Source organism: Cydia fagiglandana, chromosome 10 (assembly GCF_963556715.1).
Source record: "Cydia fagiglandana chromosome 10, ilCydFagi1.1, whole genome shotgun sequence".
NCBI classification, from domain to species: Eukaryota; Metazoa; Arthropoda; class Insecta; order Lepidoptera; family Tortricidae; genus Cydia; species Cydia fagiglandana.
This window is the reverse complement of record NC_085941.1, coordinates 4,689,773-4,716,634: the sequence shown is the minus strand read 5'-3', so window position 1 is coordinate 4,716,634 and position 26,862 is coordinate 4,689,773. Positions and strand designations below refer to the sequence as shown.

The following is a 26,862-nucleotide window of genomic DNA, read 5'->3' as shown; positions in this document are numbered from 1 at the left end:
CCTTTTTCGATTTGCTTGCGCTCGTTAAGTGTTTGAAACAACACCCAAGTTAGGACTAGCAAAAGCAAAGTTCGGGTGCTTGGACCAAGTGGTGCACCAAATCCATTCATCATTATACAAGGGAAAGAGATGCATTCCATTAGGAACGACAAAAAAGTTAATTTCCGAGTAAAAGCTTTCACTTATCCATCTACATTCTTGGATACAATTTAGTTTTTTTCGGGGTTTAGTTCTAATCATTTTTCAAAGCAAGCCGGAATAAATAAGTAATTTGTATACGCGGCGCCGAGAGGGAAGACACGGGAGCTTGGTAGCTTACCTGGATTGCTTGATACCCATGTCTAAACAAAACAAATTTTATGGATAAGTATTGAAAATATTGTTTTCAACAACATTTTTTAAACCATGGCCATATAGGGATAATATACAATGCCTAAAATTGCACTCAAATAGGAAAAATAAACGGATGTACCGATTTGGATGTGGTTTATTTTATTTGAAAACAGGTTTTAATTCTAGGGGTGGTTTTGTTCTAAGACAAGCTTTATCAAAATCGATTCATCCGTCATAGTGTTGGGGTTTTGTTAAATCATCAATGGTATAAAATAAACACAAAAAATGGATTGTTTATTTTTTATTTTCTTCCATAGGTGGCAAGTACCAGAGTAGTGAGCACAACCTAACATTATGAAAATGGTAACTATTATCAGGGATACCACTGCTAAACAATCTTTAATGAATTCCGTAGGGCCTAGGTAAAATCTAAAGACCAAAACATACAAATTTAACTTTACATCTCGATATTACTAGTACTTTCTATCTCTATATTTACTTACAAAATCAATTAGGGTGTTCAAAAGGTAAAGTGATTTAAAAATACAGAAGGCGTTTTTGTTACAGATTAAGCAGTAAATTTGATAATTTAGGAAAGGTACAGTCTGCAGTAAATTAAGCTACGTAAGTGTTCAAAATAATCTGCACATGAATTTCGTCGCAATACGTCGCTTTTCCACCGACAGCAAAATATACGACAATTGTAATAAGAGTCTGCAGAGATTTTGATAGCCCACGCAGTGCAAGTGTTATTTTAAACGTCAAACTTCTATGAAATTATGACGTATAAATAACACTTGCACTGTCTAGGGCTATCAAATTCGCTGCAGACATTTCTTGGTCTAACTCTAATACCTATGTGATAATGCGGCTAGTGCACATTTTAAAATTTCATTCTGCGTAACTACTGCTGACTGTACAAGATCTGTGCGAATTTTCAAATGAAGCTTGACGTGAAATCCCTGCGCATACTGCTCCTACCCCGGTCTATAAGATAATCTTTATTTCTAATGATTTTAAACTTGGAAAAAGAAATAGTTCGACAGGTGTACACAAATATGCACGTAACCAAGGCTGTCCGCGATCGGTTACAGGCCGACTTGATTGTCGAGAGCTCACGGCGGTTTAAAACGTGTGCTGTGAAGCTACGTGTCCGAATGTAAGGAGAAAATTCGTGTCACTCTCGACTAAACATATAGATAACATTATGTAAACAAAGATCAGTACAACAATTCGCTGACTGTGAAAGTTTCGAATTACCGATACATTATGACGAAAAGCTCTTCCGCGTTGGGCGGCAAAGTGTTTGTGATTTCGGGGACTAGCTTGGTCCTTGAATCACTTGCAGACTTCAAAGCTAGATGTTATGCTCGTTAATGTTGAAAATGAAGCGTTTGCAAGTAAATTCGACGGCCAAGCTGTATGTTGTGTTGTGCCAACTTTAATGTAAATTGGCACAACACGACGAAGTTGGCAGCAACTCGGTGTTCGTGCAAATAGCGTCCCCTTTTTTTAGCCGCCACCAACTTAGCTCGCTCCAAGATGTTACGAAGCCTGACATCAAGTGCATAGGCACATTACATGAGATTAATATCTAATCAAACATAATATAATATGCAAACTTGACTCTATATAAATTTTTTTTGAGATTTTTTAACATTTTTTTTATCAAGGTATCGTTTAGCGAATAATAAGTACAATATATAAACTTATGACAGAAAATAAAACTGTGATGGAATCAATGAACTGTGACGTAATAGAAATGAATTAATTAGTTGAATGACTTTAAAAATACTCCACCATACTAATGAGTTAAATGTATAAACAGATTATCTGAAGCTTATTTCAGTGCCTGATATGTCCGAAACGCGACATTGAGCCTCGGCTGGACATTTCAACCACTCAAACAAACCAAATAAAACATACAACAATACATACATAATAAAAACTGAAAAGACTACACATTAAATTCACGATAGTATACAATATATACATTATTAGCATTTCTAACGGAAATTTTGTAATGTTTTTTTTCTATATTTTTTCGTTTTCAGTTATTACAAACAAAAGTAAATCACACTACAAAAAAATATATAAAAACACGACATATAAAGTAGCAAAATCTGCGTGAAACATTAACCTTTATGAAATTGTAACTAGGCATGGTTTTAAATGAAATAAATAAAGTATTGACGGGGCCTAACGCGCGGGCTCGGCGAGCGTACCGCGTAATCAAACTCGACAGTACCCCCCCACGCTCCGCCTATAACCGCCCTCTATAAAATGAGGATATAAGAAAATATAACATGCACTTCTTATGCTTTACATAAACTATAATATAACAGTTACGCCTATATGAACCGTTACAATTCATATTAGCAGTAAATTATGTTACAATTTGCCGCCACCGCTCGTAATAGCGCCGCACCATTTCATAAGGAAAAAAAGCTTCCAACAATAGGTATTCTCTGTCCAAAATTGCGGGGAAATTACAAGCGGGGGCGGCGCAAAAATCCTACCAACCATATGGGGCGCCGGGCGCGCCCTCCTCTCGTTACCTCTACCGGCGGGCCTCCCCCGCCGAGCAGACCGTCGTGTGTACATACAAGTACAACCGGGTACAGCCCTCCCTCAAGGGCCCGCCGTCCTAAGATTACATATTGCGGCTACTCAATAAAATCGCCGCGTATAAAACTTAGACATATGGACAAACCGCTAAAACAAACCTCTCTTCGAACCGCGGACGTATCGTCGCGTACGCAATCCGACTCCGACCGAAGTAACAGAACGATATTCCTATACCGTTTCAACATTTAAAATTGAATTTAGATCGCCAGAAAACGTAAACGAAAAAATACTAACAAAAATAAAATAGCTGCTTTACCTACACTTTATAATAACAATTTTTAAACAATTTTGGACGATATTATTGTAAGAATTATATTAGAATCGTCCTCTGTGCTCGATGTGGAATGCTAGCGCGCAGGTTTGCGTTGCGACAGCTAAACTATAACGAATCTACGATTAAAATATGAACAGCTATAACTTTATGCCACAAACTATCTGAAACAAAATTTAGTAAGAGAATCACTTGAAACGAATCGCAGAATTTGAAACATTTTCTCACATTAATCAATCCACACCAAATATTGTTGATCATGTCGTCGAGCGCGAGCATTCCACCGAGCAGCGTCACATCAATATGAAATCGCTACAAAGAAAATGTTCAACTAAAATTAATGTTACATTAAACTCCTCCCGCAATATCTACAGTCATAAGATATGTTAGCACATGTCTAGCCCTGCAACACTGTCCAGTAAACTCAACTTTCAAGGCTCCTCTAATCCTATTTTATTGCTAACTTTCTTCGCATTATGCAACTCGAAAGTGTGTCGAAACACCCACATCAGTCAAGGACGCGTCAAATTGCTCTCACATAGATATTTATCGAAATAACAATACACTTGATGAATAAAAGGCGATATATACACAGAATGCAGATGGTTTCGTTTAAAGAAACTTAACTAGAGTGACGCCCCAAAATCAAATCAACTCGGATACTGATGTGTTTTCAATCGGATGAAAGGTCTTTACAGTATAACAGTGTCACTCAAAAGTATCCTCGCCAATTTGATATCGGGGCTATCAATAATCGAAGAGACTGCTACTCACAAAAGATCTGCACTCTACCACATTCGACAGCGAATCGCTTCGCCGCCGAGTGTTCCACGGATCAACACCGCACCGAGAAACTCGACTGCCGGAACATTACGTAATCGAATCGTTAACGCGAATTTAATAACTCCCGCAAGGTGAATTCCTCTACTAATGAACACTGAATACTAAAACACACGTAACAGAGACTTATTGCTTCAAACTGAATGTCAACTCTTGAAAATTTTCTTCTGTCATAGATTTGTAACAGGAACCAAAAGAACACCCAGGGATTGGTATGTTCATTGCAAGATTTTATATCCATTTTAGCCTAAGTAATCTGCTTTTTGAGGCCAGGCTTTCGTAGTTTTCGGATTCCTACTCTCAATGGGTCCTCTATGGTTCCGTTTCAAGTCTAGGGGCCGCATAGGGTAGCCGAGTTTCCCGTCGGGGTGGAACTAGCGAGTCAGCGGGCGGTCGAGGAGCGTGCAGCACGCGAGGAAGCGGGCGTGCGGATGCGAGCACGCGGCGGCGCAGCGCAGCGCCGCCGAGTGCCTCCGCTTGCGGTCCGGGGCCTCCGGCGCCGTGTAGCCGGCGTGCGCCGCGCTTATGTCCGAGAGCAGCTCCTCCCAGTCGCGCGTCAACTCGTCCGGGGGCAACGCGGGTCTCGGAACGGGCTCGGCGACCGGACAGGAGTCGCAGGCGGTCACGTCGCACGTCCAGATGCTCTCCATCGCGCTCGGGCGCTTCTTCTTGGCGGAGCCGCCGCAGTCCTCGCACCAGAGCTCGGCGCGGTCCGTCTGGACGGCGGCGTCCCGCTGCCGGAGGGGGAAGCGCAGCTTGAACGCGTCGTCGTCCAAGTCGGGGCAGCGCTGGGCGGCGGTGAGGCGGAGGCGGCCGTAGTCGATGGTCTTGTCGGGGCGGTACTCGAGGTAGCGCTCGCGCTCGCCCTCGATGTAGACGCCGCCCGAGTCGCTGCGGCGGAAGGGCACGGGGTCGAGGTCGCCGCGGATGTCGAAGGTGTCGCCGTCGCGGTAGCGCGCGCCGGCGTCGCGCTCGATGGGGCGGAAGTGCGTGCGCGCCGAGCTCAGCAGGTCCGAGCCGGGGCGCGGGGGTGGCGGGGGTGGCGGGGGTGGCGGCTCCGCCGTCGGCGCCGTCGCCACCGTCGCCGGGGTCACGGCCGGGCGCGGCTCCACCGCCGGCGCCGGCGCCGGGGTCGCGGCCGGGCGCGGCGGCCCAGGCCAAGAGCGCGGGGGCACCTACAACAAAATACCCGCCATTTAACGAATCACATAAAATCTTCTGCATGTTTAATGAGCAGGTTAATTATTTTATCTACACACATGTCATTAGTGCTCTATAATACGTTCAGAAACCGTAGGAAATGACAAGCTTTATTACAACCAATTTTACTATGAGAACTTTCTTATCTGTGGTAGTAGGAAAATTTGTACTTTAATGTACATAACGTTATAGATTTTTGTAGGTTATGAGTTTAAATTTGGAACAGCAGTCAAAATTCAAGTAGGTCTCTATTCTAGTATCCATAGATATTAAAACAGTTATCGATACGAAACGTCAATTTAGTATGTTTTTTAAATATAAACCGCACGACATTTGATCTCGAGTGACATGAGAATAGGGACTTCATTCTTTTGTCTAGAATTAAAAAAAAACTAAGGATGTGTGACATGCGTGAAAAAAGTTTTCATTCACCACCATTTGACGTACAGTTTATCTTTTAGTTAGTTTTAAGTATGTGTTTAGATAAAGTAGTGTATGTAACTGTACATAATTAGGCATTAAAACACTCGTGTGATCCTATTAAGAAACTCACTAACGTTCGTTTCTTAAACCCACACTCGTATTTTAATGCCTCTCATTATGTAGCAGTCACATAAACTACTATATATGTGGTTGGCCGAGAAACAAAGACTGGTAACTAAAAGTTAAGTGAATTAATTTAAAACCGTTCACATTTCACGATACGAGATTGTGCACCGAAGCCGAGATCTTCAAAATAAAAGTTCAAAGTTCAAGGTAACTTCTGACTACCTAAACTTTTTTATTAATTGATATACTAAATTATATATGTATTACCAAAATCCTGATAAAATACGTCAACGACGTAAAGCAAAAGACCAATTTGGTATTCAAAAACATAGCAAGAAAGGTGAAATACCTGTTTCAAATTAATAAATCTTTGAAATTACCTCGACGAAGCCGCTGCGATCGCGGCTATGGTTGATAGCGGTGAGCGAGCGCATAGTGCAGGCGACGTTCTCGGCCGCATCGTAGATGTCCACCTCGGAGTAGACTGCGAAGCTATCGGCCGGGTCCGCTATCGCCACCGCTCCCACCTCCGCCTCCGCTTCCGCCTCCGCCAGCTGCAGCGGCCGCAGGCGGTCGTGCAGCGCCTCCGCTAGCCGCGACGGTGACTCGCGCTCCGAAGCATTCGACCATATGCTCTCCGTCAAGGACATCATGCTCTTCTCCACCGACGGGTCCGCGAACAGGTTGTCCGACGGCGAAGACAGCAGGTCCTGGAAATCTATTGGCAGATCCTGGTACTCATCATCTGGAGTATTCTGATCTTTCCACAGAGCTTCAATCGAGCGGTCGAACTTGGCCTCGAACTTCGCGTACATCTCGTCCTCCATGGGGGTGCGGACCCTCGGGTTGAGGTCGTCGTTGATGACCCACTCGGTGTCTAAATCGAGGCTGTCATCCCATGAAGGCACCATGTTCTGGTTCAGTCTGAACTTGACCTGCGCTATCTCCTTCAGTTCGTCCGTGACAGTGTTCTCGCAAGTACCGTAGCCCTCGTCAAGCGCTATAGCCCTGATGAACTCCTTAACGGGGTCCTGCGTGTCCATATCCCAGACGCCCTCGTGCGTGACCCACTCCGGCAGACACTCCTTACTTTCAAAAGACCGACTGTAACTATTGCAGCGCTTCTTGTTATTTTTCCTCTGCCCGTGGTAAGAGTTGCGACGTTCCTTCCCGGTGGAAAACTTCTTCTTGGAGTTCCAATCTTTACTGATCATAGACAGTTCACTTTGCATGTTGACTTTTTGATCTGCGTCTGACTTGCGACACCAGGCGGGCGGCGGTAGATAGTACTGCAGCGGCGACTCTTGCCCTTTCTTCAGCGCCGGGAAAGCAGCGTAATATCGACGTACGGCCTCTGTCTGGTCCACTGAACAAGTGGGCATGCCTGCACGAAGCGTGCTACCTTGTTCCTGGGTGTCTTGGTATCTTGTGTACTGTTGATCAACAATGTTGTCAAGATTGTAGTCCTGGAAATAACACAAATGCAATTTTAGAAAACTATACACCTCCAGTGTGTATCCTTGAAGCGAATTTGCCTTATCTAAGAAAGATAAGTCATATCTTGAGTAAAAATTACTTATTATGATGTAATTTTTCTTTGTAGGCTTTACAAGCACTTAATGCAATAACTCAAAAGTACAAATAAAAGATTGCAAGTCATACTCAAACCTAAATAATACTTTCAATTGCAAACTATTCTCTATCTACACTTTTATTGTTATTACAAACATTGAAATGATTTTTATATATGAATTGTTATTTACATATTATGTAGTTTATTATTTGTGAAAAGACTGGACTAAGGACTACAAAGCTAAGTCTTAAAACTATGGTGAACTTGCAATAAAATGAATATGATGCATGGATAGATACATATATAAATTAAATATGCAGCTTCAGACAATGGAACAAAGGAACAATACTCCCAAACTAAAGTGCGATCAAATCAAGGGGAACAGCAGAATGTGCTACCAACCAATCCTGGCAAAATAAGGGGAGTATACAATGTGCAAATGCAGAAAATATCACAATGTATTTAATTAATTCACACCTCACACAAGACTTCTTAAAGCAAACTTTAAATGCACATTGCAACACCTTGCCAATGGATTTATCCATAACATGACGCCAGACCGACCTTTTTGCTAGTATTCTTAACATTGTTAACCATCTTCACTATTTTCCCACCGTTTACATCTCTTTCCAATGTTACCGAGCACTGCATATCCTCTTGATAGTGAAAACAGAAGACAATGAGTTAAAATAACACCAACCCATAAGCTCATATCATAAGGCAAATGTTTATTAATTAGCTTTTCCTCCATTGAGTAATGACAATTAATTTAAATTGTTTCCTATTCCTACCTAATCACCGAGTTATTTATTATTTCACATAACCATTATCAGCCTGGCCATAGGCACACTTTGTTCATTAGTGTTGATGTTTGTTTGTTTTTGTGTAAACAATGAACACAACTGATTTGGAATTCCCAGTTTGTGATAACTTGATAAATCAAACAAACAAAGGTTATGTGGCACCACTCATTATGATAACCATCACTTACAATTTTGAAATCTAGGGTTTAAACACTTTAAATGATAAATTGATGTTTCAGATTCAGCTTTGTTCAAAACCATAGCCATTAGCCGTAAATTAATAAGAACTGGCATTTTACAAAAAACATTAAGGGCAAAGTACAATAGCTATAGAAAAAATGACATTGAAAATAATTATTGTATGTACGGCAGATAATATAGACAAGAAATAGCAGATAATAAGGAAATTGTTGTTTGAATCGGTTACCTGTGTGGCTTGTGTGGGTATCAGATGAAGGAGCTTGGAGTCTGGTTGCGTTCTCGGGATGTGGCGGGCCTGCAGGCAAGTGCCTGGCTCTCTCTCTTGTGCTTACGCATGCTGCCCGGGATACTCTCTGCCGTTATCTAACACCATCATCTGGCTCAAAAATCGAGGGTCCATTTTACAATTGCCGTGGGCCGTGTGATTAAAATCGATCCTTAAGAATACCTTCGTACTAATACATCATTAATTTCTTTGGCGTATTCTTTGCTTGCGGTTCGATTTTAGACGGTACCGCGTCTAGTGCATGTGCAATCGCATTGTCACTAGCTATTTTCGCAAATGACGCACTCGGTGCACCCCCTTTAATCTGCAACACAAAACGTTTTATTTATTTTTCTATAAACACGTGATGTTTATTTATGTACAAAGGTCACTGGGAATAATAAGTACGCGGAGTAAAACCCATAGCCGCCCCGCCGCGCTAAATGGGTCGATGGCGCCAAAACGTCATAGTGGTCGAGGGTGGATAGCTACGTTACGATACGGAACCTCCTCGATGGAAACGTCACCACAGAACCCACTTATCAACAAAGCAAATCACGTCGGGCACGTACCAGACAGTTTGTGATTATTTTCCACTGAGTCACAATCACTGGTTCAACAGATATGATGCAGTTTCACAAGAGGTGACAGTATTACATGATGCACTTTCACTATGGACGAGGAACTTGCTTCCGTGTTGTTTAGTGAAAATGGACTGCTTAGAACAATAGACACTCACCTGTAATAGTTTATATGGGGTTAAATTAACATGATATATTTTATACACACAAACCCCACATGAAAAAAAACATGGCAGCCGTGATGAGTGAGAGTCAAAAATGCTAATTTTTGCGCAACTCGGCAAAAGAATGGAAGAGACAACTTATCGACCAATCCAAATGCTTAGTTTTTAATTTTTTTTCAACATGGCCGACTAACAGCCCATAACTTCTTCTCTCGTAATTGTTGATTGGAGAAAATGTTGCGCAAGCATGCTATTGGTTGTTGGCATTTTATAACTTCCAATAGAATGTTCGCTTGCGAGCCGGATGTACAATTTCCTTGCGCCATGTTTTACCGCGAAGTTTAAAATTTAAGAATGCTTGTCATGCGGTGATTGGCCTCGTGAAACAAGGACAAAGACCGTACAGTGGTACAGACGTCCTGGCAAGGTCAACGTTCTAATAAGCGGACACCTTTATTTTCCAAAAGATATTTGTAGGTTATCTGAGGGTTTCAAGGTGAGTATTATATTCTTTGGTTTCAAGTAACTAAAATGTAGGTACGGTACGCTACATCCAACAGCAAACCCACTATTATTGGTTGTATACACTCACCGACCTATCCGTAGTGTAGGTACGTAACTATGTTGTTGTATGATGAATGACAATACTACGAAAATAAATCACCATCAGCCGCTGACAATCCACCATTTCACTTTTAGTGTGATGGTGTTTGGAAAAAACATAAAAGTATATATTCTTATATCAGATTTTATTGCACTTTGAGTAGTTAAATACATATCTTAGCATTTACATTTAGTGTTTTGCAGGTATTATTATTATAATAGTAACAGTTAAAAATGCCTTAATATTGACTCACATTAACATGTCAAATGTCTTGTAATTGAAGGTTGAGATAATAAAACCAAGTAATTCATATAATGATCTGTTTATTCTCTTACTTTAACATAAGTAAGTTCGATTCTCAGCACATCTAATGAGTACAGACAAATGAACTAGCTATAACATTGAAATCACTATATTTTTTATACCTGACAATAGTTGTTTTAGATTTAGAACAAGATATTTCATATAAATGTATATTAGTTGTGTTAATATCTGCATTAGATGTGCAGATAGGGTCGTGATAGCTTAAATTATAGACAGCCAACAATCACGTGATACAGGGTTATGAAACCAGTTTTGAAAACATATAAAATTAATCCTCTATATATTTTATATACACAAATCCGTCACATTTTAAATGCAACTTGCGAGATGTTTTATACTTGAAGTAAATCCCAATTACTGATAATGTGGACCGGTGCCGATCAAAACTCGAATACGTACATACATACAATTTGTGCAGCGCTGTTCCAGCGTTAATATACACAACACAAAACTTACAACAGCAATCACAGAAATGCATAAACAATAAAATAGAATTTTATAAATAATGAAACGGGAAATAAATAAAAATCTGAAAAAAAAAGTTTGTACGGTGCGAAACGGAATAGGCATTATGTAAATATTTACATGCAGTATTCGATTACATGTATACAAATGCTTATTGTCATTAGGGAAACATTATATAACAGTACATTACACTTGTCAAATTTCTATGAAAATATGACGTTCATAATGACACTCCCTCACTTTGTTCTATTCGTCGTAAAGTCAGCTTAGACGAACTATGCCCTATATTCTCAATAATTATTGATGGGATCGTCATTTCTGCTGGTCGCTCGACTAGCATAAGACGTAAACGCCACCGACAGCCACAGTATTTACAACTTTACTCTAATATTCCTAGGGTTGAGTTTTCAGTGGCTCTCGGGCCGTTTACTGCTGTCCTCTGGTTTGGTGGTCTTGGTGACGATGTCTTCGCTCTTGGGGATCGAGGGTTGGTCGCTGAACTTCTCCACTGCTTTTTTCATCTCCCGTCGCTTCTGTGCTTCTCGGATTAAGTCGAATAAACCCTGGAATTGAGGAAAAAAACCAATTTAAATATTGTTTTATACAAAAACACAACACAAGAGGATCTTGGGACCCAACAAGAGAGACAACGGCATGTAGAGGATACGGACGAACGCCGGAATCTAGGAGTTGGTGGCCGGAATCTAGGAGTTGGTGGCCGAACCCAATATCATCGGCGAAACGAAATCCCACAGACTTCGCTAGTTCGGTCACCTATTAAGAATGGGAGAGGATCGGGCTGCCAAGAGGGCGTACCTTAAGACGGACTGGTGGTCGCCCGGTAGGTCAGCCCAGATACCGCTGGGGAGACAGCGTGGAAGCGGATCTGCGTCAGCTTCAAGCCGATAATTGGCAGGAAACGGCGCGGGATCGGGAACGGGAAAAGTAGCGTGCTCTCGTTTCGGAGGCCAAAATGCTCTTTGGATCGCTGAGCCATATTGGTTAGTTTATACAAAAAAGATGTGTAAAAGGGTAATGATGTAGGACGTAGGTATAGGAAATTCGGCTGAATGTCATTGACATTGAGTTTTAGGTAAGTATACGCTTCAAGTTTACTGCGTCATAATAAAAATTGTAAACACTGAATCATAACAGCGGCCAAAAGTTGTAAACAAATAAGAAATGGAATTTCTCAGACCAAAGCATATTTTTGGTCTAAGTATAGGTACAGGGCTGAAAATGAAAAATTTGTTTATTTCCTTAGTGAATATGAATAATTATGCCATCTACAACAGTAGTGAGCCAAGCGACGTTCGTTGTATAGAATTATCAGGCATAGACAGTGGGGGGACACCCCTCCCTTCGGTCATTCTCGGCTCCGTTCGGCTCAGCATCGTACGAGCAATTATTAGGGTTGGCACAACTTGACATCCCTTTGCGTGCACGACCAACAGATAAGATAATTACTTGAATTTTGACAACCCTAAATAGCCGAAAGGGATAGTGCCATATATTAGAAAGGGACAGTATGATTCGACCCGGAATCGCTACCGCTGAAATAGAAATTAGAAAATCATCTATTTGCCTCTCTATCGCTATTAAATAAATAAATAAAATAAAAAGCCTTTATTAATTCTCTACATGTTACATAAAAAGTAAAAAAAATGTTTTAATAAGTTAAAAAAAATATATATATTGTTATTTTGTAGAGACCCCTCTTCGGGTGAAGGCCTCCTCCAGATTCAGCCAGTTTTTCCTGTCCTTTGCTTTCTGTGACCAGTCTTGCCCGGCTGTAGCCACGATTTCGTCGAGCCATTTTTCTTTAGCCTTCCCTCTATTCCTTGTCCCCGACGCGCCCCGCCATAGGGTGGTTATTTTTGCCCACCTGTCTTTATGCATTCGTGCTGTGTGGCCACACCATTTCCACTTTAATTTTTGCGCAAATGATATCTATCGCTATTACATGTTTGAGCTTTAGAGGCGAACGAACGAAAAGATTGTAGTCCAGTCTCGTCTCCCGCTCTTGCGTATTCTACCGACAGAGGCGAATAGAACGAAGTGATGCGCTGTCTTTGTCTCGTCCCTGATATATACAATGACGCGTGGTGGCAGTGAACTTGGCAGGCGGCCATGACGGTTGATGGCCCCCGGGCTATTGCCCCACTGGACTAATGCCCGCCCGATACGGAACTCATAAATTAATGTCGTGGAAACTTTTCTGGTCACAAAGATTGGGCGAAACATTTTGAAACTGCGCACCTCTTAAGGCCCCTATACATATTGGGTCAGCGTGCGCCAGTCTGGGGGACGCATTTATTCGTTAGAGGGAGCAAGTGATATTGCTATCTCATTCTACCGCATGGCTGCGTCCCTTGGACTGGCCTGCGTTGGCCCCATATATACAGGGGCCTTTAAAAATACACCTGCGATTTCGGGGTTTGTCCCATAGTAAAAGTTGCTCAGTATAATCACAAAACCTCCTTGGCAACAGGAATGCACTTATTTTTTGGCCACCGTAACTATCGCTACGAATGATGGTACACTTCTGTATCTTGCTCTCGACTTCTAGAACCTCCTGCTAGCCCAGCAGTTCAATATTTTTCTCTGACAGGTTCAAATGATCAACTCACCTTGCTAGCTTCAATGTTCTGCACCTTCTCCGCTGTAGCGGCCTTGTCCAGCGCCTTCTGTATCTTGCTCTTTACTTCTAGAACCTCCTCCTAGTCCAACAGTATCAAACTCACCTTGCTAGCTTCCAGCGCTTCAATGTTCTGCACCTTCTCCGCTGTAGCGGCCTTGTCCAGCGCCTTCTGTATCTTGCTCTCTACTTCTAGAACCTCCTCCTAGTCCAACAGTATCAAACTCACCTTGCTAGCTTCCAGTGCTTCAATGTTCTGCACCCTCTCCGCTGTGGCGGCGTTGTACAGCGCCTTCTGTATCTTGCTCTCTACTTCTAGAACCTCCTGCTAGCCCAGCAGTTCAATCTTTTTGTTTATCAAACTCACCTTGCTAGCTTCCAGAGCTTCAATACTCTGCACCTTCTCCGCTGTGGCGCCCTTGTCCAGCGCCTTCTGTATCTTGCTCTCTACTTCTAGAACCTCCTGCTAGCCCAGCAGTTCAATCTTTTTCTTTATCAAACTCACCTTGCTAGCTTCCAGTGCTTCAATGTTCTGCACCTTCTCCGCTGTGGCGGCCTTGTCCAGCGCCTTCTGTATCTTGCTCTCTACTTCTAGAACCTCCTGCTAGCCCAGCAGTTCAATCTTTTTCTTTATCAAACTCACCTTGCTAGCTTCCAGCGCTTCAATGTTCTGCACCTTCTCCGCTGTAGTGGCCTTGTCCAGCGCCTTCTGTATCTTGCTCTCTACTTCTAGAACCTCCTCCTAGTCCAACAGTATCAAACTCACCTTGCTAGCTTCCAGTGCTTCAATGTTCTGCACCTTCTCCGCTGTGGCGGCCTTGTCCAGCGCCTTCTGTATCTTGCTCTCTACTTCTAGAATCTCCTCCTTGTCGAGGAGCTCGATAAGCTCCTGCACCTGCTTCTCTGACAGGTTCACGTTCTCGTTCCCTATTATTTCAACCATCTGAAAGTTTAATAACAAAACTTCCGTGAGATACACACATGTTATAGTTATTTACGATACAAGTGCGGGACTTTCAGCACTTTCCGCGCGTGCTTATGTCGAAAATGTAAAGGGCCATAATCCATATGTACTGTAAAAGGTCTATAATACACGTGCGAAAAGGTCGCAACTCGTATCGATTTAAAACACTCCCTTCGGTCGTGTTTCAATTTATCGCTACTCGTTGTAAATTGCCTACTTTTCGCACTTGTACTAATTACGACGGACGGCCGCCGGCCCTATTTTGACGGACGGGTAATTACGGAACCTTACACTGAGCACTGAGCCTGACATGCTTTTGGTCGGTTACTTTCCAATATGACCGCATCAGACTGACTTTCAACCTCAATTGCGTTATATGATGACTTGATGACGACCCAACCCAAGACGGCTATGCACATGAGCCTAATGGCGCGCAAATTCCACAAAAATGGGGTTGGCCAGTCGAAGTATTTAGCAGATGGCGCCAGCATAGCCCTGTCAATCCCTAGAATTGTGTCAAATTCGTGTGTTTCCAATAGAATTTTATGCCCTGGATGTCAGCCCTTTAAGCCAATCTCATAGAACTCAACTAGAGAAAGGGGCAAGCTATGATGGCGCCATCTATACAAACTTTTGACAGTTGCCAAGCCCATTGCAGCTGCGCCGCAATCCGTCTGGGTCCACGAAAATATTTACATAAGATAAAATTACACTCGAACTGAAACATTCTATTTCTAACGTCACGTCATTTTTTGTGCTGCGAGTCTAACGAGGTCATTATCATGTTAAAACGACCAATTTAGCCGAGCCACGTGGAGAGTATGCGCTAAAAACGTGTTCTTGTGTTCACGTCATCTATTCATTTCAATGTCATACACAAAGTCTGTGTACAGTACGATCATCAGCAGAATTAGTTAAGCGGATGACGTTTTCAAAATGATCTGCATACACTTATACAGTCATAAAATATAAAGGTTTATTCAGATTGTTCTGAACATATGTGTCTTTCTATCAGAGAAGGGTCCTTATGGCAATAAGGATCTTTCTGTCAGAATTTCAGATTTAAAGGCCTTTATTGCACTTGAAGCATAAGCTCCCTTGTGGGGAAAGCCACATTTTGCCAGCTTAGCTTCTGCTGCTGACTGTACATCTTGAAGTGTTTCATAGCCAAACTAGAAACTTTTGACCTGGGTGGCTCAGGCACCTGCCGCGATAGCAAAGACGCTGGTCCGATTCCAACCATGGGCACTGGAGGCCCTGGTCACTTTTTAGTATGACATTAATTTCAGTTCAACTCACCTTCAAAACGTCATCGACCTTCAACTGCCCGTCAAAATCATCGTCCAACCTCCCCAAAACATCCTGAATCAGCTTCAGCTTGGCCTCATCCGGCACCTTCTGTAGACTCTTAATGGAATGCATCAGTTCATCAATATGGATCAGCTGTTCCTTGGCCTTCTGCGGCTCGGACTTGGTCTGTTCCAGGGTTTTCTGGAGCGCTTTCTCTTTGCTCTCAAGCTCGGCTAGTACAGAGTCCAGTTTGCTGATCATGTTGTTCACCGCTTTGTATAGTCTGGGGAAAAAACATAAATATTATTAAATTCGATTCTCCAAATAACAAACATAAATGTTATTAAATTCGATTAATCCGGATGGGGGAAGATCGGGCAGTCTGGAGAGCGTACTCTGGAGTACCAAGTGGCCGAAGGCCGTCTGGACGCCCTAGGTACCGCTGGAGAGACGCAGTGCAGAAAGACCTTAGCGAACTCGGCGCCGTCGACTGGACAGAAACGGCTTTGGACAGAGTAGCATGGCGGTCTTTAGTGTCGGAGGCCAAGATCCACTTCGGGTCGTTGCGCCACAGCAGTAAGTAAGTTATTAAATTCATGTTCACCTCATGAGTCCCAGAGATCTAAATTTGCTAGCCAAAAATCGATTTCGAGGTTTTAAATTAAAAAAATTTTTTTAATTCGATTGAACACAACATCACATCCATTCAACGGATTAAGAAATATTAAAGATTAACAATATGTTATATTCAAGTAGGCCTAGCAACAAGCTCTTTCGAATCGTCGTTTCAAATATTACTAATACCTAAATGTAGAACTAGACATTCGTAATAAACTTAGTTTATTGAGTACTTTACATTATATGCAAGTTATAATTTATACAAAACTGAGTAACTATTATATTAAATTACTTCAAAATATAATTGAAACTCAAGAAAAAAACTAAAAGATTTTAATATATTGTCATCAAGCAATGAGTACATAATAAAGTACCTATTAGCAGTAAACGTGATATAACTAACAACCTTCCGTCATCCATATAAATGTGGTGACGTAAGTCACAATAGCCATAATAAGAATATTTTTAATAACCCAACATTTGCAGTAAGATTATCTATCAATGCAAGGTCACAGACTCTAGAGATTGATAAATTATCAAGTATTCGTTCACGAATCTAAGTATTACCGGTAGCGGTGCACGTGCACGCTTTAACCTTAGCAAGCACGTGCTTGCTAAGGTTATCTCTGGTAACTACGACCTTTATTTTTTTGCGATAATGATGACAAAGAAGTGTCTCATTTCGCTTATGACGCTGTTTAATATTAAAACATCATCTTGAAGTAAAATTATCCCAAAAGTGTAAGAAATACGATTTTTATCAAGCTTTTCTATTAAGGGGCTATTCATAAATTACGTCATTTCGAATTAGGGGGGGGGTCTGGACATCGGATGATGGTAGCATGACGTAGGAGGAAACGGAGTCATTCGAAGTATGATTTTTGGATGATTTTAGGAGGGGGGGTCAAAAATCGTCAAAAATCGATGACGTAATTTATGGACAGCCCCTAGGTAGCTTTTTAGGGTTCCGTACCCAAAGGGTAAAACGGGACCCTACTACTAAGACTTCGCTGTCCGTCCGTCCGTCCGTCCGTCTGTCACCAGGCTGTATCTCACGAACCGTGATAGCTAGACAGTTGAAATTTTCACAGATGATGTATTTCTGTTGGCGCTATAACAACAAATACTAAAAACAGAATAAAATAAAGATTTAAATGGGGCTCCCATACAACAAACGTGATTTTTGACAAAAGTTAAGCAACGTCGGGAGTGGTCAGTACTTGGATGGGTCACCGTTTTTTTTTTACTTTTTTTTGGTTTTTTTTGCATTATGGTACGGAACCCTTCGTGCGCGAGTCCGACTCGCACTTGCCCGGTTTTTTTCTAGTGTTAAAAGAGCATAGGAAGCGATAAGACTCAGCTTCTTCTTCCTGGCCTTATCCCACGTTATGAGGGGTCGGCACAACATGTTTTTCTCTTCTATTCTCCTCTATCTTCCGTCAGTCAGAGGCGTAGCTAGAGGATATGGCGCCCGGGGCAGGCACCAAATTTGCGCCCCCCCCCTACCCCCCAAACGAAATGAACTAACGAAAGAGTTACTTTTTTACTTATTACTTACAGTTTACTTTTAATTGAGACAAAAAAGTGTTTTTAGTACATCGGTGGCTAACAAGCTTACGACCCACCTGATGGTCAGCGGTCACATGCGCGTTGCCGACCATTTTAAAACTTATACACTTATTTTTGGAGATCTCCTTAGACTTAACGGCCTGGCCACGACATTGGTCTAAGGCGACTGGCGGGGCGGCTGGCGGCGCGACAAACGCGAGCGACCGCCAGGCATGCCACGTACTTTCAGTAGCGGCGGCAGCGACTAGGAGCGGCTAGGATGTAGACGTATTTAAAATCATGTTTTTTTTTTCAAAAGTGCCTAGAATATATTTCATTGTTTGTCAATGGGTGCATGGGCTAAATACAGGACGACAAATTTATTTACATCTAGTTTAGTATTTAATATTTTGTATATATAAAGCACCCAAAAAACGACTACTTACACAAGAATAAGTGTGGAGACGTCACAACATACTTAAATTCGCGAAAGTACATTTAAAATTTCAATAATAAACCCTTCCGTCTCCATGTCGCTCGAAAAAAAAACAAAATGTTTTGTTCCGTATCGCCCCGCTCGATCCGTCGCGCTTCATAGGCCGGTCGCGCCGCTCTAACGGCCTGGCCACGACATTGGTCTAAGGCGATCGGCGGCGGCCACCGGCGGTAAGTCGCAAAAACAATAACCCGGCGACGCATAATGCATGCCACGAGCCTTGTCGCCGAGCGGCAACGCGTACGGCGTGCACCGGGCGACCGGCGGCGGCGGCGAGCGGGGCGGGGTGCGACTCGAACATTTGTATCGGGCAGCGCGGGCGATGCCACGACTTTAGAGCGGCGCGACCGGCCTAGTAGGCGCGACGGAGCGAGCGGGGCGATGCGGAACAAAACATTTTGTTTTTTTTTCGAGCGACATGGAGACGGAAGGGTTTATTATTGAAATTTTAAATGTACTTTCGCGTATTTAAGTATGTTGTGACGTCTCCACACTTATTCTTGTGTAAGTACTCGTTTTTTTGGGTGCTTTATATATATAATATATAAAATACTAAACTAGATGTAAATAAATTTGTCGTCCTGTATTTAGCCCATGAACCCATTGACAAACAATGAAATATATTCTAGGCACTTTTGAAAAAAAAACATGATTTTAAATACGTCTACGTCCCAGCCGCTCCTAGTCGCTGCCGCCGGTACTGAAAGTACGTGCCATGCCGGTTGGTCTAAGGCGATCGGTGGAGCGGCGGGCGGGGCGGAAAACGCGAGCGACCGCCAGGCATGCCACGTACTTTCAGTACCGGCGGCAGCGACTAGGAGCGGCTGGGACGTAGACGTATTTAAAATCATGTTTTTTTTTCAAAAGTGCCTAGAATATATTTCATTGTTTGTCAATGGGTTCATGGGCTAAATACAGGACGACAAATTTATTTACATCTAGTTTAGTATTTTATATATTATATATATAAAGCACCCAAAAAAACGAGTACTTACACAATAATAAGTGTGGAGACGTCACAACATACTTAAATACGCGAAAGTACATTTAAAATTTCAATAATAAACCCTTCCGTCTCCATGTCGCTCGAAAAAAAAACAAAATGTTTTGTTCCGCATCGCCCCGCTCGCTCCGTCGCGCCTACTAGGCCGGTCGCGCCGCTCTAAAGTCGTGGCATCGCCCGCGCTGCCCGATACAAATGTTCGAGTCGCGCCGCTCCCCGCTCGCCGCCGCCGCCGGTCGCCCGGTGCATGCCGCGCGCGTTGCCGCTCGGCGACACGGCTCGTGGCATGCATTATGCGTCGCCGGGTTATTGTTTTTGCGACTTACCGCCGGTCGCCGCCGCCGATCGCCTTAGACCAATGTCGTGGCCAGGCCGTAAAGTCGTGGCATCGCCCGCGCTGCCCGATACAAATGTTCGAGTCGCACCCCGCCCCGCTCGCCGCCGCCGCCGGTCGCCCGGTGCACGCCGTACGCGTTGCCGCTCGGCGACAAGGCTCGTGGCATTCATTATGCGTCGCCGGGTTATTGTTTTTGCGACTTACCGCCGGTCGCCGCCGCCGATCGCCTTAGACCAATGTCGTGGCCAGTGCCCTGTTTATCAAAAGCTTGTAACTTGTAATACAAGTGGAAGTCCCTTTCTAACAAAAGCTGTTAAAAAGGGACTTCCACGTGTATTACAAGTTACAAGCTTTTGATAAACAAGGCACAGGCCGTAAAGGTTCAATATCGCTTGTGAGTTTGGGATCGTAGACTATTCACAGGTACAGCGCGCCTTTGGACTGATTTGAAGGGTCCAAGGTGGCATCCAGATGCTCCTGCCCAAAGGTAACAGCAGTACTCAATAAATGGGATCTGTCTACCCCAGAGTAAAGTATCGCCTCCCTTTATTGAGCACACCGAGTTTTTTTGGATACGAGCGCAGCCTACACAGCAAGGTGGCTACGAAATTATTGGACGTCACTGATGGAGATCTCAACACCGAGGCTCCCAATACTCCCTGACATGGGAAGGCTTGTGCCTTGAAAAATGAGGTTTTCTTAGCCCTAAACGCGCAAAATTGAGTCTTGGTGGGATTGAATTGGACTAGATTGTCCCGATCCCACATCGAAACCTGACACAGGTTTTTCACGACATTCTAGTATCACAGAACGAGCGATGTTATCACGGCATGTCTTATACAGGATGGTCCAAACCTTGACGTCCATAATTTTTTAAATTTCTCACGCTGTGGGCTATCAGAATATGTACGTTAGCCGACGTTTCGTAGTTTTCGAATTATGATTTTTATTACTTTTAACGTTTGTTAAGAAATTCTGGGGTGAAGATTTAATTTAAAAAAAAAAAACTATTGAACTTTATTGTTTCTTTTTGTAACATAATCCTTGACCAACGGCGCAGTTGCTAAAACAACAGCATCCTCACTTGGCTGAGTTGAGCTGAGTTCAAGCTTAGATGTTGCCCTTACCTAAATAAATAAAAAATAAATAATGATAAAATACAAGCGATTTCAAGGACTTTTTGTTATTTTAGGAACTGCTAGACCCTAAGTTTTTTTAAATGGTCAAAAAATTGATACTTAATAGTCCTAATTTTTCAGAGTCGCCGGTCAAAGGAACTGAGGTGGAAAGCTTCCAAATTAGTAATTCATTAAAAAAGTCCTCTTTTGTTATTTCTACTATTATTTTATGGTGTCACTTCCCCATCGCTATTTCATGTTATATGTGCAAATACCACGAACATGTATTAGAAGACATAAAAGCAAAGCAAAGCTTCACCCCGGAATTTCTTAACAAAAGTTAAAAGTTAAACTCGTAAACTACGAAAAATCGGCTAATCATGGGGTATATATATTCTGATAACCCACGACGACGACTCTAAAAAAAATTTTTGGACGTCAAGGTTTGGATCATCCTGTATACAGGTTGGCTAAAAAATAACTGCATTTTCCTTGCCAGGGAGATTTTGGGATTACACCTACTGAGCAAGTCGCGAAAAAAAAATTTGGCTGTGTCCTACATTTTGGCTGGTCCATTTTCTATGGGAGGTATTTTGCCCATTTTGGCGCCCCCCCCTTGGACGGCGCCCGGGGCACGTGCCCCCTCCAACCCCCCCCTAGTTACGCCTCTGCCGTCAGTCACCTCAGCACTCACTCCTTTCTTTCTCATATCCTCTTTCACAATCCATCCATCGTTTTTTGGGTCTACCATTCGCTCTCCGTCCCCTAACATTCTTTTGGCTCTATGGCCACAGAATAAATAATAGTACTAGGTGCAGAAGGTTCACTCTCAAACAAATCGTGTCTAATATGACAGATATAACCGCAAGGCGGCGCAAGCGCGAGCAGCGTCCGCTCCGTAACGATGCGCGGCAACTACTGCTAGACACCAAAATTGGTGTGGGCCTGGGCCGCATGTACATGCGGTGCGACGAAATCACAGAGTGAGCCACGCCTGCTATGGCATTCATTCCTCCTCATTAAATGCCCATACCACGCCAGTAAGTAATACTAGTTTACGATGATGAAGATATTACATAGTACATACCTTCTAGCACCCTTGGAGACCTTGATGTCTGCCTGCTTGGTCTTGACGATCTCCTGCATCTCCTTGACATCCTCGCTGTACTCGGAGAGCTCCAACTTCAGGTCTTGGATGCTCTCCTTCTCGAGGAGCAGGGATTTCTTCTGTTCAGCTGTAATGTTAGATATTTTGTTATTTTATGATTCGGAATGGTTTTAGGAAGAATTTCTCATAAAGTAATGTACGAGTATGTAACCGCAAAATGTAAGCACATAAATAAAAGGTCGATATGAGCGAGATATACGAAATAAATATTTTGATATCATCAAATTAAAACATACTCTTTAGTTCGCACAAAGAAAAAAAAATACATTTTTATTACTACAATTTTGGACTTGGTTTAAGTTCTTTAGGATGGTCACACTACATCTCCAATATCTAGAGGTACACCCGTAAAATCGAATTCAAAGGAATAAACCTTAATAACCACTGTTCTGATAATAATTATGTTTATAAATATGAGGTATTTAAAAGTTCAATCTCATAAACATAACACTGTTCATCACACCTCACACCTATTCAAATTTCACATTTTTTTTCTTATTGACTTATTTCAGCGGATTGTTAGTGATAGCGTGATATTGATATCCTGTTGCTGATATCATGTCATATCTAGTTGACAAAGATTCGCGATAAAAACACAGTACCTAAACAAAAATAAAAATAGATTATATACACAGAGCCGCTCTTATCTCAGAATCTTTTTCTAGAAGAAGTTATGCTTGTATTTATGCGAGTTACCGGGTTGGTAATAAATAAATATTTCACTGTATTGATTTGATTGATATTATGTAAGACTACGAAGTTAGCTTAATAAATTTAATAATCCAGTCAAATGTCAACCTTACTCTTAAGGAGCACGATTCAATTTGCAATGAAACTCTACTATACTTTATGCATGAAATTAGAAAAGTAATGGATCTGATAAGCGCGATAATAATATAGCAACAAGGAAATTTACTTTATCAGGCCACTGATAGGAACTACTTTCCGTCTGACACACATTATGTATTTGCTAATAATGTATGTGACCTTCAATAATTTATTATACTATGAATAATGTAACAAACAAACGATAGTCATGACAAATCGTCGCATATGATATTAACTGTGGGCAAATTATTATGGACCTAAAAGCTACACACTTAAGGATCAAATTGAAATAGTTTGCAGAAAAAAAATGTGTACCTAATCTTTTTTGTTATGCAGATCAACTAGGTAGACATAATAAGATTATAACTCAATGATTATTGCTATTTTTATCATGTTTTTCAAATACGATGACACAGTCAGATAGCTAAGCATTTAAAAAAACTCTACCAAATAACATCCTCGAATTTAAACTGTTGTGAGACATACTAACATTGAATAATTTTACGGTTTAGACTCACTTGTTTGTAGTCACTCGCGCGACATGTTTCGGAGAGCCTAGGTCTCTTACACGGCCGTCGTGAACGCTGCTCGCACTGTTAGTGCTTGATAAAGAAGACCTAGGCTCTCCGAAACATGTCGCGCGAGTGACTAAAAACAAGTGAGTCGTAAAATTATTCAAATAACATCTTATTCCTTTCCTATTCTAAATAAGTAGGCAGTTGTATTGATACGCGTAGTAATGATGAGTTTGTAGGGAGAAAAATCGAATAGATTATTTAAAATTTAAGAAAACTTAACTCCGCAAACTTGACTTTTTTTCTGAAGAAGGAAAAGTCCTAAAATAATAATGTCATAGCGTGTTCGGAAGTTTTTGGCAAGCGCAAGGAAATGATTGCTACATACTATGAATTCGTAGTGATCTTAAGCTTCCCGTTATGGCGCAATGCCAACATTAAAAGATCATTTACTAAATGCATGATGCTCTTTTGCAAATATTTGCGTTTTTAGAATGCTTTTTAGGGTTCCGTACCCAAAGGGTAAAACGGGACCCTATTATTAAGACTCCGCTGTCCGTCCGTCCGTCTGTCACCAGGCTGTATCTTACGAAACGTAATAGCTAAACGTAATAACAATTGAAATTTTCACAGATGTATTTCTGTTGCCGCTATAACAACAAATACTAAAAAGTACGGAACCCTCGGTGGGCGAGTCCGACTCGCACTTGTCCGGTTTTTCAGAATAGACCAGCATTTCCCAATTGGTGGATCGCGAGCGAATATTGAGTGGGCTCTGAGAATAGTAAGGAATTCTGAACCAATATTTTATGCCCCCTTTTAAGATGGCCATGATCTGACCGTTGGTGGTGGTTGAAAATGGCCGTTGGTGTTAGGTGGGAACCAACAGCTTGGAATAGACTATACATACATAGTATTGTCCAAATTAATTTGGATCTTTTGTTGCATTATTTGTTGGTTGACTACTTACCTAATTTTTCTAAAGCATCCTCAATGACTTCAATATCCTTGCCAGACAGACCCTCCTCCGCGGGTTTAGGACTATCCACATTCAGCACCTTTGCCTCATCCTTGGCCACAGCTTCTTTTTCAATATCAAGTACGGGGGCTTTGTCTTTGAGTTCTTCCTTCTCTCTCTTCTTTGCTTCCAGTATTTGTTTCTCTTTCTCAGCTTCAAGCATCTCGGCCTGTTCTTCTTTGATTTTCTGTTCTTCAAGCTTGATGGATTCCACTTTAGCCTGAAATCAAAGTAAGAAATATGAGTATAATAGTTAATGACAAATTGATCTGGTTACTGGCAATAGTTGACTGACAGAGAATGAATCAAATATACTACCTTGGCTTTGCTACTTTAACTATTGTGTTGTGCAATATATGTAAAAAATAAACTGAAAATTAAATAAAACCAGCTGGCAATATAGATAACTGTTCAAAATTAAGACATTGTACTGAACCCACTACCATTCTCCCTCCCAAAACCGATGTGAGTATAATAAACAATTTGGAAAAGGAATAAAAATCACAGTTTTGTGATATTCTGAAAAAAAAAACTATACATAAATTACCTTGAAGTCAATTTTGCCTTCCTTCTCTCCAATGGCAGCCTTAGTCTGCATCACAACAGAGTCTGGCAGTGCTGAAATAGTAGCCTTCAACTTATATGTTGTGGGCACATGTTCTGGCACCATCAACGCTCTGGACAGCAGCAAGAGTGATGGCGGAACTTTTTCGTTCAGTGACAAGTCTAGCCAGTTTCTTAATTCCTTCCTAAGGCGCTCTTCTGACACACCGTAAGCTCTCATTCCACGTGCTTGGCACGCCTGTTGCAACTCGCTGAAGTTTAAGCTGTCCACACCTTCTTTAGCTATCATTTTGTCATCGGCAGCCAGAGACCGCAACTTCATCCTTAGATTCCACCGTAGCATGGCACTTGTACCGATAGAAGTCACTCCTAACACTTTGCAAAGTGCAATAAGATGTGGCCGCTGAAGTGAATCTAATGTGATTTCATCTTCAAATAGCTTTGAGAATTTCATTATTTCCTCACTAGTGGCCACATCACCAGTAGTTCTGACTTTCGTGAAGAAGGTCTGAAATTCTTTTGCGAGTGTTGAGTGCCTATTACTCGCCTGAGGGGCCATCTGATCCAGTGTCTCTTGGAAAAACTTAGCCATTTCCAACTTAACTTTCAAGTGCTGTTTCATTTTCGTTTCTTTCTGATCTTTGCTTTCAAATGTGGATGGCAACATGTTAGGGAACACTTTTATGAATACTGGCAGCAAGAATTCTAGAAAGGGCACAATGACAAATACTATAAATGGTACCATTCTGAATAAGTCTCCGATTGTAGTGATGAGTAGCTTGTGCTCTCGCCGAGTTAATGACTTGCCTCTTAGAATCTTAAAGCATAAACCTGTTGAGATCCTGATTTCAATGAAGAGTAGTTTAAAACCATATGCATAATGCCTGAGCTCAGCCATGATGTGTTCCCCTATACTTTTCTTCGGTACTTCCTTCACTGGGAGTTTCTCTTTTTCAGCTATACCTTTCTTTATACTTTCAACTGCTGCTTCGACTTTTGAAGAAGGTTTAAGCGGTTCCTTTTCGTAGTGGCATGAGCTTGTGGCTATTCCTCTGAAGTAGAGTGGAGTGTACAACACTCTGGCATTCAATGGCCGCTCTGTACAGCCAAAAAGAGGCTCACCTGGCTGGATAGCATATGACAGTGTCCTTGCATGTCTTACATGTGAAAAATACTGATACTCTTTGATTTCCCATTTCAGAGCTAAAATACAAACAGGAAACGTTTTATGGCATAAGCTTATTAGAAATTACATAAGAATTTCATACGCGAGAAATTGACCCAAAAATATCCATAGAAATGTCTAGGAAATCGGCGAACGGGATACACAATTGATATAAGCAAACATTGTTTATGCAATGCAACTGGGTTAAACATATGAAACTCGTTGCAAGTAACAACAAACCCGTTTTATGTCTTCACCAAGCAGTAAGTAAGCAATTAGTTAATCATTCTATGATTAGCTTCACTAACAGTCACTCAGTAATTGTGTTTTCAAAAATAAAGTACTTTTTAATGGAAACTCCTAATCGATCAATCGGAAGACTGCGCCACCCGAATGTAGAGGTTATGGAAGGTCCTTAATATTCTTCAAGTTTCGAGAAGAGACTCAATACTTACTTGATCTTTTTAAGCACCGGCACGGATTCAAAATTAATCTGTTCATGTTTACGTTTCGAGGGGATGATAGTATCGTTTGTATGAATGAAAATCTAATAAATAAAAACAAAATCAACCTTTAGACACCATGACAATCGAGAGGAAAATGCACAGATAACGCAAATAACATAAGTAATGTGTACGACATCATACGATATTTATCGCTTTGCCAATCGCAATGTTTGAAATTTTCCAACAGATCAAGGTCAACAATCATGATTTTAATATAATTTAACTAAGTATATTTAGTTTACATTTCGTTCTAAGACAAGCATTATAATTAGGCAAGCATTATAG

The 26,862-nt window shown here is 41.7% G+C and overlaps 2 protein-coding genes across 2 annotated transcripts; both read right to left on the bottom strand.

Moving 5' to 3' along the window:
• Positions 1-621: 621 nt before the first annotated feature.
• LOC134668282 (uncharacterized) lies at positions 622-9,561 on the bottom strand. Its single transcript, XM_063525763.1, has 5 exons — positions 9,403-9,561; positions 8,625-8,988; positions 7,959-8,050; positions 6,202-7,287; positions 622-5,247 (listed from the first exon to the last, which is right to left on the bottom strand). The coding sequence occupies exons 3-5, from the start codon at positions 8,043-8,045 to the stop codon at positions 4,447-4,449; spliced, it is 1,974 nt and encodes a 657-aa protein (XP_063381833.1). The 5' UTR covers positions 8,046-8,050; positions 8,625-8,988; positions 9,403-9,561; the 3' UTR covers positions 622-4,446.
• Positions 9,562-10,318: 757 nt separating this feature from the next.
• On the bottom strand, positions 10,319-26,690 carry LOC134668074 (mitochondrial proton/calcium exchanger protein). The gene is made up of 7 exons (XM_063525548.1): positions 26,527-26,690; positions 24,890-26,109; positions 24,295-24,562; positions 21,901-22,048; positions 15,703-15,976; positions 13,945-14,382; positions 10,319-11,364 (listed from the first exon to the last, which is right to left on the bottom strand). The coding sequence occupies exons 1-6, from the start codon at positions 26,570-26,572 to the stop codon at positions 14,182-14,184; spliced, it is 2,157 nt and encodes a 718-aa protein (XP_063381618.1). The 5' UTR covers positions 26,573-26,690; the 3' UTR covers positions 10,319-11,364; positions 13,945-14,181.
• Between the last annotated feature and the right edge of the window lie 172 nt (positions 26,691-26,862).

What these genes read in the sequence shown, in the direction of transcription:
- LOC134668074 (XM_063525548.1), bottom strand. Translation starts at nt 26,572, where the DNA reads ATGAACAGATTAATTTTGAATCCGTGCCGGTGCTTAAAAAGATCAA. An exon ending in CCGGTGCTTAAAAAGATCAA is followed by an intron (nt 26,110 to 26,526) that starts GTAAGTATTGAG and finishes TTTGTATTTTAG; the next exon opens with CTCTGAAATGGGAAATCAAA. An exon ending in AAGGCAAAATTGACTTCAAG is followed by an intron (nt 24,563 to 24,889) that starts GTAATTTATGTA and finishes CTTTGATTTCAG; the next exon opens with GCTAAAGTGGAATCCATCAA.
- LOC134668282 (XM_063525763.1), bottom strand. Translation starts at nt 8,045, where the DNA reads ATGCAGTGCTCGGTAACATTGGAAAGAGATGTAAACGGTGGGAAAATA. An exon ending in TTAAGAATACTAGCAAAAAG is followed by an intron (nt 7,288 to 7,958) that starts GTCGGTCTGGCG and finishes TGTTATTTCCAG; the next exon opens with GACTACAATCTTGACAACAT. An exon ending in ATCGCAGCGGCTTCGTCGAG is followed by an intron (nt 5,248 to 6,201) that starts GTAATTTCAAAG and finishes ATTTTGTTGTAG; the next exon opens with GTGCCCCCGCGCTCTTGGCC.